Raw genomic sequence first — 13,677 nt, 5'->3', positions numbered from 1 at the left:
GCACACGGCGCGGGCGGCGGGGCAGCCGTGGCGGCGGACACACGGCTCGAGCGGCGGGGCAGCCGTGGCGGCGGGCACGGGGCGCGGGCGGAGGCGGCGGGAGCCCCGTGCCCGCCCCGCAGCTCCGGCCCGGCGCGTTCCCGCCGCCCGCGCGGCCCCGCCCCCGCCGCGCGCCCCGCCCCCGCCCCGCTCACTTCCGCCGCGGTGACGTGGGCAGGGGACGCCGGCGCCGCGGGAGGTGACGCGCATGGAGGCGCGCGCGGAGCCCCGCCGGGCTGGCAGGTACCGGCACCGCGGCCCGGCCCGGCCCGGCCCGGCCGCCGCGCGGGGGCCGCTGTGCCCGGGGTGACCGGTGGGGCTGTCGCGCGGGCCCCCGCAGCGCGGCCGAGAGCTGCAGGCCCGGCCCCTGGCCAGGCGCCGGCGCAGAGGAGCCTCAGCCCGGCCCAGGCTCCCGGGCGGGCAGTGCGGGCTGGCGGGGAGGCGGCGGCGGCGGAGCGAGCCCCGCTCGTGGGTGTTGTCAGGCGCTTCCCCTCGGGCCGGCCGCGGCGGTGCTGAGTGTCTCTCTCTGACTGTTCCTCCTAGAGGTGCCCGGCAGTAGCTGCGCGGGGATAGCGCCCGGCAGCCGATGATGAGTGCGGCCCCCTCCAGGGGATGCCTCCTGGATCTGCCCTGGGAGGACATCCTGGTTCCGCACGTCCTCTGCCACCTGCCGCTGCAGCAGCTCCTGAGCCTGCAGAGGGTCAGCAAGTCATTCCAGTCTCTCATCCAGCTGTTTCTGGCCAACATGCGCTGCTTTGACTCGAGCAAGGTATCAGATGGCTCAGAGGCTGGGGGATGCTTGGATGTGCCACTGCTCCCAAGCTAACGGGGAGCTTGTGGCTCTGTGGGGTGTAGAAAGCCCTGTCAAGGGGGGCTGGTTTCTGCTTAGGAGCTTGGGTTAAGGCTCGCAAGCTGGGCTGGACTCATGGGTTCAGGGAGGAGAGGAGGTGACTCAGGGACCAGCAATGTGGCTGTCCCTAGCAGGAGGCTGTGGGCAGTGGGTGAGGGAGCTCCACCCAGGCTGTTCCTGGGCAGTGGCTGGCAGCCAGCTCCCGCGTGGCACGGCCTGTCACAGCTGTCTGGAGGTCAGGCCATGCCCTCTCTTGATGGAAAGCCTGTGCAAGCCCTGGTAGAGACTGGGAGGGCTTGGGAGCTGCAGGAGTGGCTCCTCTTCTGAGGAGATGTGAATGGTCAGGCAAGTTTTTGGGAGAGCGGAGTTATGGAATGAAGCATGTGCTGATGAGTGGCATGTGGTGCCAGAGCAGCTCGTGCCTTCTTGAGGGCAGTGGTAGAAACTTTGGCATTAGATGTTGTAGGCAGGGGAGCCTTAAGGCAGGGTTTGCCCAGGAACTGGGGAAGAGTGGCCCTGGTCACCTCTGTGCCACGTTGGGAGAGAGGAGTGGGATGAGTTTCTTGGTGAGAGTCAGACTGAGCCAAGTTGATCTGAAACTCTGGTGAGTGCCTCATTCTGCCTGGGTTCCCCCTGCAGATCGGACCTGCCATCCCCAGAGCTGCTTTCGTTAACCTAATGAAGGACAACGAAGTTTTGCATCAGCTGGTGCTCCAGAACTGCTCCGACTGGCTGACGGACCGAGAGCTGCTCCCTGTCATTGGGCAGAACCACCACCTGCAGCAGATCCAGCTGAAGGGCTGTGCCCAGCTGAGCCGCCACGCGCTCGTGGCCATCTCGCTGAGCTGCCCCAACCTGCGCCGCCTCTCGCTGGCTCATTGCGAGTGGGTGGACAGCCTGTCCCTGCGCAGCCTTGCTGACCACTGCAAGGCGCTCGAGGCCGTGGACCTGACAGCCTGTCGCCAGCTGAAGGATGAAGCCATCTGCTACCTGGCGCAGAAGTGTGGCAAGCTCAAGTCTATCTCGCTGGCCGTCAATGCCAACGTGGGCGATGGGGCAGTGGAGGAAATCGCCAAGTGCTGCCCTGAGCTGGAGCACCTGGACCTCACGGGGTGTCTGCGAGTCAAAAATGACTCCATCAGGTACTGAGGAACGTGGGGAGCTGAGTGGGGTTGCAGGGAAGGAGGAAAAAAGGCCATGGAGAGAAAAGTTGGGTTTCTTTATGTTGGAAGTAATGAGAGCTACGTTTTGGGGAAAGACTGCTGGTAGGCCTTTTGGGACATGTTTTGCTGCTGACATCAAATTCCCTGGGATGCTATAGAGGGTCAGTGTGGGACATAGCCGGCTTGACCTGCCCATGTCCCTTGAGTTTCCCTCTGGGGTTGTTGGGGTGCTGCTCCCAAAGTATGCTGTGTGCCTGGCAGTGCTGAGTGCTGGCTTGGTGTGAGTAGAGAAGAGGGTGACTTTTGTGCTCAGGAGTCCTGACGACTGCTGTGTGCTCTCTTGGCAGAGTCCTGGCCGAGTACTGTCCCAAGCTGCGCTCGCTCAAGGTGAAGCACTGCCACAATGTGGCTGAGTCCAGCCTGAGCATCCTCCGAGGCCGTGGAGTGGAGCTGGATGTGGAGCCTCCGCTGCAGAGGGCCCTTGTTCTCCTGCAGGACGTGGTTGGCTTTGCCCCTTTCATTAACCTCCAGATCTAGGACTGTGGCTGCTGGGTGGGGGGGATGGATTCAATGCTGGGATCCCAGGAGGATTCCAGAGCCAGTTGCTGCTGAGACCCACAGAGAGAGGTCGGTCCCGTTGGTGAGGCTGGCCTGAGTGGGACTCGCTCTCCTCTCTGGGGCTGCTTAGCAGCCACTGGGTGTTGGTGAGTGCGCCCTGATGGTGTCTCCTGTGAATGTAACTCCCTCTGCAGTAACATGGAGCGAGCGGGTGACTTGCAGGAACACCATGGTGCTGAACAGGCCTTGGCCAGACCAGCCAATAGACAAGACTCATTTGTATTTTAACATTCTACGTGGCAGCTGTCCAGGGAGCAGCAGGGTGTTTGATGGGGACTGTGGCCCCCTGTACTCTAGGGTGGGTATGCAGGGCATGCCCAAAGAACTGCTGGGAACAAACTAGGCCAGCTGGAGCAGAAAAGAGAAGCTGCCAGTCCTCCTCTCAGAGAGGGCAGGTACCTCTGAGCTCAGCCAGAGTGCACATATCTGCCCTAGTTGCTTGCCTGGGCGCTGGTGCAGGCCAGTGCAGTGGAGAAATTGCTCCTTGGTACTCTGAGGCAATGGGCTCCTGCTGCAGCTTCACTAGACGAAATGCACCAAACTGAAAGCAGTTGATGGCCACTGCTTATTTCTTCTAGATTCTGATTTATACTTCCCCAGGCCTACTGGAACTCCATCCTTCTCCCTGTCACAGCACTGTGGCTTTCAGACTCAACAGGGGTGAGAGAAATAGCAGGAGTCCTGTCTGCATTTTCAACTGCAATTTACGGAGTGCTGCAAGCTGTGTTGGCACGGGTGGCCTAGCTCTGGTCTGGAATACAACTTCCATCCTTGTATCCCCTCGGTGGTTAACCAAACAGCAGCTACCTTCTGTAGAGAGCAGGATGGAGATAGTGGCTAGAGCAAGAGAGCAGCCCTGCTCCTATCTTTGGCCCAGGAGGGTTGGGGCAGCCCTCTCCATGTGCTCTCCAGCTGAGCTACACACCAACTCACATGATCTTTATTAACACTGGCATTCAACTTAAAGCAACAGTGCACACAGACTTGTAAGAAGCTTGTTGCAAAAGCCCAAGCCACATATTAGATCTAAAAATGTCCCATGCAAGGCCCATGACCAGACAGCTGTTGTGCTGCTCATCTAGGGAGGGACAGCCACTTAGAGAGAGAAGGCTCCTCCTTGTTAGCTGAGGAAGCTGAAAGCAGTGTCCTGGCTCCCAGGTTAGTTCCAGTTAGTGGAGGATGGAAGAGTCTCCTCTGATCCTTAGTGCCACGTGCCCATCCTTGCATGCCTGGGCCAGTGAGGCAGAAGCGAGCAGGAGAGACTGGTGGTCAGTGGAACTTGTACTTCCTGGCTGGTTTGAGGCTGATATAAGTCCGCTTCATCTCCTCGCTCTCTGGCTTCTTGATGTCTTTGTATCTCTCTCCCTTTGTACTTACCACCTGGTTATCAATATAGCGGATCAACTTCTTAGGAGCCTGGAGAAGAAAGACATTGACACTTACTGGGCAGCCACACAGCTGGGAAAAGAGAAGGGCCGAGCCCAAGCCAGGCATGCCCTGGGTGGCCAGACAGAGTGGGATGGGCTGAGTTACCCATCCTGTGAGCTGGGAGCCTAAGTCAAAAATGGGAGGGTAGCTGTTTGGTGGGAGCGGGCTGCAGCCATGCTAGTCAGGAGGCGTTAAGTGCTGGCAGATGTTGCAGCACCTCTTTGCTAAACTAATCCTTCCCCTGTGCTAGCTAGTAGCCCTGTGAATGTTTCTTCCTTGCAACTGCCCTTCTGCTTTTTGGGCTTGCAGTCAGCTTTTTAGATTTAAAAAATGCTAGTGAGTTGGGCCACCAACTCTTCTCACCTCTTTTGGTGGAGCTGGTCGATGTGTTTTCTGATCTTCAGCACTATCCACCATCATGTATCTGAAACACAAGAAGCACTTAGCAAATACTGCAACATGCATTGCCTAGAGTTGCTCAGAGCCTATGTCTTCATTGGCTGGTTTGTGGCTGTGCGAAGTGTACTACTTGCCTAGATTGCAGCTAGGAGCACTTAAGGTTTTTCTCTGTATGAAACAGGAAAGAAGTTTGCCATCCTTCTGGTAAGATTCTCCTGGAGTAGCATCCATGGATGTTTGTGGATAGTCTAAAAAGCTTGGGCTGCTGAGACAATGTAGCGCCTGTTAAATGAAGAGAGGAGCTGAGGTCCAGCCTGGTATTTGGGCAGCATTGCTCCTTTTCAGCCTGAGCGGGGGCGGCTAAAGGAGACAAGGGTAAGAGTCACCCTGCCCAGGGTTGAGCTGCTGCTCCTGCCCGGAGGAGATCGTGTGCCTTTAGAGCTCCATGCCCTGCTCGACTAGGGAGTGTGTCTGAGCGGAAAGCAACTGCATAAAGGCACCACCTCATTCCCTGTGTGACTGACACACCAGGGCCCAAATACTTGCTTGCTGTACTGCTGACTTACTGCTCTTGAGACTTTGGAGCTGGTTTAATAGGGGGACAGCGCAGCTGACTGTGACTTTTTTTTTTCCCTCAGTAATTAATATAGTTGCTCCTGTATATATTCAACTATGGTGATCTGCTCTCTGTATCTGTGCTTGAGTGATGTTTAAAGCACAGGATGTTGCCAAAATGTCATTAAAGTGAAGTTCCCAGAAACATAACTGGCAGGTGGTACTTTTTGTTCCCTTATGTGCTGCTCTGAAGTAAGTCTGCACATAATATAGGAAAGGACAGGAATTGTTAATTCAGTTTGGATGCCATTCTTCCTTGTTTTATCTTCCCTAGACCATCAGCTGTTTTTTTTTTTTTTTCTCTCCTCTCTCACTAGAGAGGATGTAAAATAGTGGAAAAGCCATGGCTGGATAGGCATGTGGAGTCTGCATGCCCACAGGAGGACACTCATGGAAGCTGAGATCTTAAAGTAAATCAATTAAACCAGAGTATGTGTTCTCCTATTGAGAATTAAAGGGCTTTTTGAAGTGAATAAAATTAAACCCATCTAAAGCCATTTTCATTCCCAGGAAGTCTAGAAGGGGATTTCAGAAAGGATTCTTTAGAAAGGCCAAATTCATGCTGTCAGTGACTGAGATTTAATCTTCACAGTGTTGTTGTACAGGTAGTCCCTTACAGAAATCTTTAGTTTTCTTTAGACTGTCTCCAAGGACTGAGATATGAATGACCTGCTGTAGCTTCATAAGTTCCCCATGTTACCTGAGCTGCAGCATGATGTCTGTGCCTTTAGTCTTTAACTGGGACCTCAGCTGACAACACTGTGACTTACTGAACATCTCTAGAAGGCTGAAGTCTCTCAACCAGCCAGTTGCTGTGCCCCAGCTGATGCTGATAGCTTGCTTGTATACTAGAGCTCAAAGGAAGCAGGGAAATCCAAACCTCTTTTTGCACCCCTGGATTATACTTATGCTCAGATGCTTCAGCTACGCCCAAATCAGCTTCACAGCATCTTTTCTAAGCATCGTGCAGCCTAAGCTCTTTATAGTTGATACTGTTATTCTGACCTTGGTCATCTGCCCTGACCTGCTGCATCCTCCTTTATTGCAAATAGAGTAAGCCTACAAGGGGATCCTTGCTGCTGGATACTTACTTCTGCAAGATAACCTGTTTTAGCTCCTCGTGATTGGGCGTTCTGCGGGGCCGTGCCAGTTCCTGGGAGGAGACAAAGGAGGCAGGTGAGTAGCACACGGGCTGTGTCCCCCGCTCCCCTGCTAGCTCAGCTGAGTCCAGTTGCTGATGCAGCATTGCCACCCATATGAGAAGAGGGGTGCCAGACATGCAGCTTCTCTGGCTTGGCTGTGGGCACAGCTTGTCCTCCAGAGAGCTGGGAGAGGGAGTGGGTTCTGGGTGACCTCCCTGGCTCTTGGCTGGGAGCATGGAAAGTTCCCACAGTCAAAGTTTCAGCTTGCAGCTGCCATGCAGACCTGCCATACCTGTATGTCCCTGGGCACCACTTTGGCCTGGTGCCACCTAGTTGAGAGTACGATACCTTCATGCTCACACCTGCTGTGCCCATTTCCACCTTCTCTTCCACAATTAACTGCACTGCCTCCTCCAAGTTCCCCAGGGCCATGGACAGTGCCTTCTCCGCCTGGCCCACTGTACAGGCAGGAAACATCTCCAGTAGCAGCTCCACCCCATCCTTCAAGTCACTGTCTTCCTAGTTAGAGTAAGAGACATGGGTTAGGCTGGGGATGTGGAAGAGAGGTGGTTATTGAAAAGGGTCTCTCTGGTTTTACATGAAGTCAGGAAATTCACCTTCATCCTTTACTCTTAGCTGAAGGCTGTCACTCCTTACAAGTTTGACTGTAAATCCCCTTCCTGAAGCTGATATGGGAGCATCTTTGGCAGGACAAAGCACTGTTCTTCCTTAATTTATTCCCCCTGTATTTCTTTATGGTAGGGCATCTGAGGCCTGATTTATCTGTGTGGCGCTCTTTGCTCAGGAGTAGCATTCTGAGCACTGGTGCCAAAGCTTGATTTATTCATTTTCCTCCCTGCAAGGTTATACATGCTTTGATGGGGAAAGGAAGGTTTGGCTGGGCACTGTGCCCTGGGGGTCTATCAGAAGGCCCCTCTTGGCCCTAGATACAATGACTCACTTCAGAGCAGTAGATACTGGAGAAACAGCAAGCAGAGCTTGGGATTTGAGTCTCCACAACTGATACCTAAATGTGCTCAGTTCTTGTGCTGGCTGCAGCTTGGCAGATGATGACAAAAATGGAGAGCCAGCTCCAACTACAGAATGAGCTGGGGGAACATGGTGCCACTGCACAGTGAAGCCTGGCTAGGGCTGCAGGGGCATTGTTGCTGCGCTGCTGTTGGATCTGAGGGCACTGGGACAGGCTGTGATTAGCCCCCTGTCACCACCTCAGTGGCTGGGAAGGATGAGCCAGTGATGGCTCATACTCTTCTGGCAACAGATAATCTTCTTTTTCCAGTTCGTGACACACCTGTTGAGGCCACATAATAGAGATCATATACACCCATGATACTGTGCCATGCCCTATTTTGTGGTACCTTTCAGAGCCAGAAAGTGCCTTTAGGGGTGCTGGTAATGTGGTGTGGGGCGATGTTGCCCCCAGGGCTTCTTCTGCTCTGTGGAGTGGCCATACCTGGGCCCCAGCTCCTGCCGTCAAAGTGTGGAGATGTTTCCCGTTGCAGGCTCCTGCTGCAGGCTCTTGGCCCTGGCTCACGTCTTCAGAAGTGGCTTCACTCCTGCCCTCCGCAGCCCTTTCGCCAGGTTTCTCTTAAAGACACAGTGATATCTATTGAGGAACAGCCCCACAAAGGCAAGAGCTCTGGGCTTTCTGTTAGCATTAAGCTGCTAGTGTGTCATGTTCCATCTTGCTTTGAAAAAATATTCAGTCTGGACTGTTTTACCCTCCTTAAGTGACAGGAGGGTAAACCACTACTGTTCTTCCTGCCTTTGGTGGGGCCAGCTGCAGCTCTAGTTACACTGCCTTGCAGAAAGATTGAACACACACATATGCTGGAGTGTCTCAGCTCTGTATTTTCAGGCCTTGCTGGGGCTGCTTCTGAATATAATTCTAGCTTGATCTAATGCTTGGTTGTGGATACCTAAGGCATATTTTGTCATGTTTTTAACAAATTCCTTGTGTTCACTCCAACTATGAACTGAGTGTGGGTTTGATTTTTAAATTTGGGAATACAGTGGTGGATCTTGTGCTGTGCGTGACCCAACGCATCCTGTGGCCAGGTTGCTTTGATTTATCTCTTTGCAATTGTGATACAGGTTCTTTCTGTGTTGTCTAGGAAGAATAATTTCAGCTCTGTTCTGTCATCTGTAAACTGGGCTGGTGCTATTCTTCCCCACACAGGCTGTATCAGGATCCTTCAAGGGTAGGATGCAAGGGATAAGAGCAGTAGGTTTTGTTAAGTACAGGAAAGCAGTAAGTAGGATAAGGGAGAAGACCGTCTGTTCTACACTGTATGAACTCCTGACTCCTGATAAAGCAGTGATGTTGCCAGACAGGTAAAATCCCAACTATTATGCCCTGAAAGATTTAATGCCTGGGTGCTTGACCTATCTGTTCTCTGGTGAGAAGTATCTGTGAGGCTGGTTAATGAAGCACTTCAGCTGATCTGTGAACACAGAGGCTAGGAAGGACTGCTAGGGCATAGTTTTCTGCAGTCCCACATATCCCACTGATGATTCTGCATCAATAGTGGGATTCATGGGTGAACAGAAAGTAAGTTTTGAGGATGCTTAAGTTCTTCAACTGATACACACCATCAGCTGGATTCTCTGTTTGATGTTGCATCTGGTACAGGCTGCCCCTATGACCTTAGGCATTCAGCTAGCAGAGACAGGCGGAAATTCCCACCTTCAGAAGTAACTGAATTTCAGCTAGAACCTCTGTACCTGCTGTTTCTTCTCTGGTACTCTGGATCTACCCTGAGAGGTGTTTGGAGACTGGTCGAGTGTATTTTACCCTCTTTCCCTACCCTGTATTCTTTGTGATGTATACCTCCCATGTATCGATCTCAAAAGAGTCAATGAATTCAGGCTATCCTATGAGATCCTATGTTATAAACAACTTTTTTTTTTTTTTTTATTCTGTGACAACCTCAAACATTAAGACTGAAAGCAGGTGCAGAATATACTTCTGGTGCTGAAATTCCCTGTGTAACTCACCTTCGTTGCGAGCTTCACCAAGCCTTTCTGAGAGGGAGAACATCATTTCGCAAATTTCCCCACTGCAAGAGATAGATACTGTGTAATTAGGGTGAGAAACAGAAGCACTAGTCCATCCTACTTGGCTACCTCTCTAAAAAGACAGGGCTTGCTGTGAAGCCTGGTGTTACAAACTGGCATTTCAGATGGCCCAGGACTTACTTGCAAACTATAGTGGGATTAGCATTTTTGTATCTAGACAGAGCTTGACTTAATCAGAATGGCACAAGTTGAGTATTAAGGCATCCTGACCTGGCTATAAGCAAGTTTATGGTAGTGAGGTGCTTGAGTTGGCATCCCCAGGCACGGCATACACATACCAACAATTGTATTCACACACACCTGTGGATTTCTGCAAAACCAGGAATATAGGCCTCCATCATTTCCACAAAGGTGTCCATGTCAAAGGTCTCTTCAGAGGACTCTGGTGAGCCCAATTCTTCCAAGATACTCGTGATGTAGGAGAAAAAAACATCATCCATTCCACTGGAGATAGAAAGAGCACAGGACATGAAAGCAGAGTCAACAGACCCATTTTTTTCCTCTCTCTCTCCCTCCCACCCCCTCTATCCTCTAACCCAGTTCTTTCTAAATATAGCAGCAGAAGGACCTTTGTGGCCTATCCTTTATGCAGAGACTTAATAGGAAAGCTAGGTAGCAGGTAAGTCAGTGGCTGAGTGGGAAATGTTTGGGGTAAAACAGGATACCACAAGAAATACTGTGTGCCATCCTCTTCCTGGGCAGCACTGGAGGAACATCCCAGCATGTGGCCAGAGGCTGGGCTGCTACAGGTACTTCAGCTGAGCTGAAATGTTGTAATTGCTGAAACCCTGACTTTTCAGTGTTGACTGGTGTTTCAGGTGATGTCATTATGGCAACTTGTAATTTCTATGGGATGTATCGTTCCCTTCTTGCTTTCCTATGCTTGGGTCACTGTTGCCACCAGCTGCTGTGTTCCAACCTCAGGGTGGCTGTATTTCTGCTTGCAGGCAGAGCTTACAATAGGGACAGCCCTGATGCAGCAGTGTGCTGTTCACAACATCTTTTGGGATCACTGTGGAATGAGGGGAATTTCATCTTCAAATGCATGCTATTAGACAGGACATTAGTCATCTTGGTCATCAAAGAAATGACATGCTAAACTGTAATGCTAAATGATGGTTGCATTCACACTGGACTGGGTGCATCCTGAATCAGACAAGGAAAAACAACAAAAAAGTTAGGAGAGTTTCAGTGCTCCACTTGGAGCTCAGCATAATGTGCAGAGGGGCAATTAATACTGCATTAAAATTCAAATGATGATCTTGGACATTCCTTTATGGATGTACCTGAGGTCTGCAGCAGGAATGTGAGACTGGATGAAATGTGTCAGTGTGTCTCGAATGATTCTCTCTAGCGCCATTTCTCTTCAAATCTTTTTTTTTTCTGTAAAAAATAATGGGAAGGAAAACTCCATGTAACTTCAAAGGCAAGAAATTGATCAAAAGATTAACATGATCAAAAGATATACATGGTATAAGTGAGTGAATGCTTCCCACCTGAACAATTCATGAGCCGCTCCAACCTGACACACAAACCTGGGTAAAGGCAGTTAAAGATATCTGCAAAAAGTAGTAGTAGGAGGAAATACCAGCCCAAAGCAACTCAGTCTCTTGGATGTCCCTTGTTCTTGTTGGCAGTATGCAGCTGTACGGTGTGTAAAATGCACCCCTTTGGTAGCATAAACTAAAGCTGGAAATCCAGGTGTGTCCAGCTGCAGGATCCCAGAGGCACCTCCTGAGCTGCAACACTCTGCTGCCTGGCAAGGAAGGGAGGTGATGGGTTTGCTTGCTCATTGCCAAAAGGGAGGGACCTTCTGCCTGCACTCAAAAATGATGGGGAAGAAGGGTAATGCCTCTTGGAGAAAAGACTTCCTAGTGGATTTCACAGGGAAATACTAGCCAGGACACAGACAACTAGTCTGCCAGCCAAAATAGCAAAGGTCTGCAGGTCAGGCGCAATCCTGCACAAACAGGAGCCCGTTGTTGTACTTGGTAAATGAGCCATTCTGCAGCTGCAACAAGGGGTACTTGATAACCCAAAACTCTTCAGGGGAGTGCTTAGAATAACAGACCTCCTACACAAGCAGTGGCACAATGGGGTTGCCCATGGCCCTTGTTCAACTACTAGTACCAGGCCTGGATTGAACCTGGTGGAGAAAAGCCATTCCTATTCCTTCCCCCTTGGACCTAAAAAGCTGATGGGTGAAGAGACTCTCAGGATAAGTCCCAAGTTCTTCCCAAGGAAGCAAATTAGCCCTGCATCTACAGGAACTGACATGGTCATTGTCCACAGAGCTTACAGGCTGCAGATGTCCCCATGCTCCCAACCATACAACTCCCTGGTTTCATGTGGAGCAGTCTTGTGGGTTCAAATGATGCCCATGGGAGTCAAGAAGGTTCAGGAGTTCCTCAGATGAGACTTCCATAGCTAGCAAGATACAAGCAGAAGCATTCCAGTCGCATTAAGCACAGCTCTTAAGGGGTTTAGAAACAACCAAAGCCCAACAGTCTGTCAGCAGAGGCATCTCAGAGTCCACTAAACCCTGCACTGCACTTGACTACCACACCAGGTACATAGCAAAGTGCCTGCACTGCTCTGTTTGTGGCACACTCAAAGCCAGTCACATCTGCCTCTGGCTATGGTCATGTTAGGGCTCCAGTGATTTGGTTCCTGATATAGAGGGAGAAAGGCTTATGTGAAAGTGCTCTGGTGGGTCTGTGGCATCACGCACTGCTGCTTGCTACAACAATTCTCCACTTAAGCCCAGTCTATGCTCTTAAGGGCTTTGAAAAGACAGATTTAGCTACCTGCAGGATTGACTCTTCCTGGATCTTTATGTCAGCACCACTCTCTTGAGGCAGGGAGACAAATAAGGAAACACCATTGCACAGCTGGGCTCCCAAAATCAAACATGCTGACAGAACTATTCTAATTCTTACCATGATCAGAGCTAAACACAAATGCCACCTACTCATCTAAACTCCCCTACAGCTGCGTATTTATATTGACCCTTCCACTCATCTAGATCCAGTAACTAAATAAGGAAACAAACCCTGTTTTCATAGACCTCTCACTTGGGACAAAAAACAATGAGTTATCAACGCTGTACTACTAGATGACCAATAGACATACTCAAACACAGCCCCTCTGCAAGAACAGTCAGGAGAAGGCACTGTCAGACAAGGTTATTTATTTGCAGTTTCCCTTTAAGCTAAAAAGTTTCTTTACCTCTTCTTTCAAAGAAGAAATTTGCATTTCACAGCATTAGAGAAAACCAACAGCCTGAACACTCTTAAGTGGGCGCTCTGCATACAAAGACCAAGCCTCCAAGTGACTCCTGACCACTGGGCTGCCGCTTTTGTTTTTCAGCCTCACGAGGATCCTTTGTTGGCATTTTTCTCATTTTTGCAGATGTTATGGCCTGCAAGTGTGAAAATTGGCAGTAAAAATCACCATGTGTAAAAACACCTTCCAGCTGCCTGTTTGTTGTTTGTGTGTGTTTTAAATGAGTCACACTTCTAGCAGCGTGGCAGAGACAAGTTTACCTTTGTTGTCTTTACAACATAGGGAGAACAAGGTGAGTTTCCATTTCAGACATGGGAAAGCCAGTGATAAGATTTGATGACTGTCCTAAGCAGCACTTTTCCCATGATTTAAGCTTCTGTGACTGCTGGCTATCACTAACCCCCTTGAACTAGCAGGTTTTAGAAGAGAAGTTATTTTGTTTTTACAGATAATAGGGATGGAAGATCAAGCCCAGTAATCAAAAATGTTGTTTCTATGGTCATTACTATCCAGACAAAAGCTTATTTCTCCCTTACTCATTCTTTATAATACCCTGGGACCTGGAAATCTTAAGATTTTGCCCATTTCCCCAAAGCAGGGCATTATTCTGGGAGCAAGAACTATCTAACAACCAGCAACACTGCCTGACAACCCAATTAACCCAACAACAGAGCACAATTCTCCATGTCAAAGGCACTTTTGTGAGCATCATAAATTAACAGCTAGTAATTTATTAGGCAAAGACACTCATCATCTTAAGCAAAGGCACTTGCTGGCAAGTCAGGTTGGGACAAAAGAAATATAGGAAAAATAAATCTGCAAGAGAAGTGCTGGAACTATGGCCAGGTACTAACTGCTTATTTCCAATCCTCAGCCTCTAACAACCACAAGGAATCCTGGTTTGAAGTTATTTCAAACATTTCCCACAGAGTTAGCATGCTGGTATGTGAATAAAAGCTATTTCCCTGTGCCTGTAGGAAGAAAGAAAGAAAGCACTAGGTTTTATTCATTGGGAATAAATTCTTCCTGGCACCTCACA

At 50.3% G+C, this 13,677-nt stretch overlaps 2 protein-coding genes across 4 annotated transcripts; one reads left to right on the top strand and one right to left on the bottom strand.

Moving 5' to 3' along the window:
• The first annotated feature begins 617 nt into the window (after positions 1-617).
• FBXL15 (F-box and leucine rich repeat protein 15) lies at positions 618-12,809 on the top strand. Of its 3 annotated transcripts, none has more exons than XR_015913602.1 (5): positions 618-808; positions 1,529-2,031; positions 2,400-2,553; positions 6,165-6,288; positions 12,723-12,809. XR_015913602.1 is itself a non-coding variant. In XM_088528825.1 (3 exons), the coding sequence occupies exons 1-3, from the start codon at positions 626-628 to the stop codon at positions 2,587-2,589; spliced, it is 876 nt and encodes a 291-aa protein (XP_088384951.1). In that variant the 5' UTR covers positions 618-625; the 3' UTR covers positions 2,590-3,330. The 3 variants fall into 3 exon arrangements, 1 of the variants encoding a protein (XP_088384951.1); XR_015913601.1 differs by having other exon boundaries at positions 12,616-12,809; XM_088528825.1 differs by lacking the exons at positions 6,165-6,288; positions 12,723-12,809 and having other exon boundaries at positions 2,400-3,330.
• Positions 3,926-10,732, bottom strand: CUEDC2 (CUE domain containing 2). Its single transcript, XM_010220229.2, has 8 exons — positions 10,640-10,732; positions 9,654-9,797; positions 9,273-9,334; positions 7,729-7,862; positions 6,603-6,773; positions 6,204-6,265; positions 4,462-4,522; positions 3,926-4,086 (listed from the first exon to the last, which is right to left on the bottom strand). The coding sequence occupies exons 1-8, from the start codon at positions 10,711-10,713 to the stop codon at positions 3,940-3,942; spliced, it is 855 nt and encodes a 284-aa protein (XP_010218531.2). The 5' UTR covers positions 10,714-10,732; the 3' UTR covers positions 3,926-3,939.
• Positions 12,810-13,677: the final 868 nt, after the last annotated feature.

The sequence above is a fragment of the Tinamus guttatus genome, unplaced genomic scaffold (assembly GCF_059628265.1).
Source record: "Tinamus guttatus ecotype Peru unplaced genomic scaffold, ASM5962826v1 Tinamus_guttatus_pri_ptg000314l, whole genome shotgun sequence".
In the NCBI taxonomy this organism is placed as follows: Eukaryota; Metazoa; Chordata; class Aves; order Tinamiformes; family Tinamidae; genus Tinamus; species Tinamus guttatus.
Note: the sequence above shows the minus strand (reverse complement) of the source record. Positions and strands in the feature narration are given on the sequence as shown.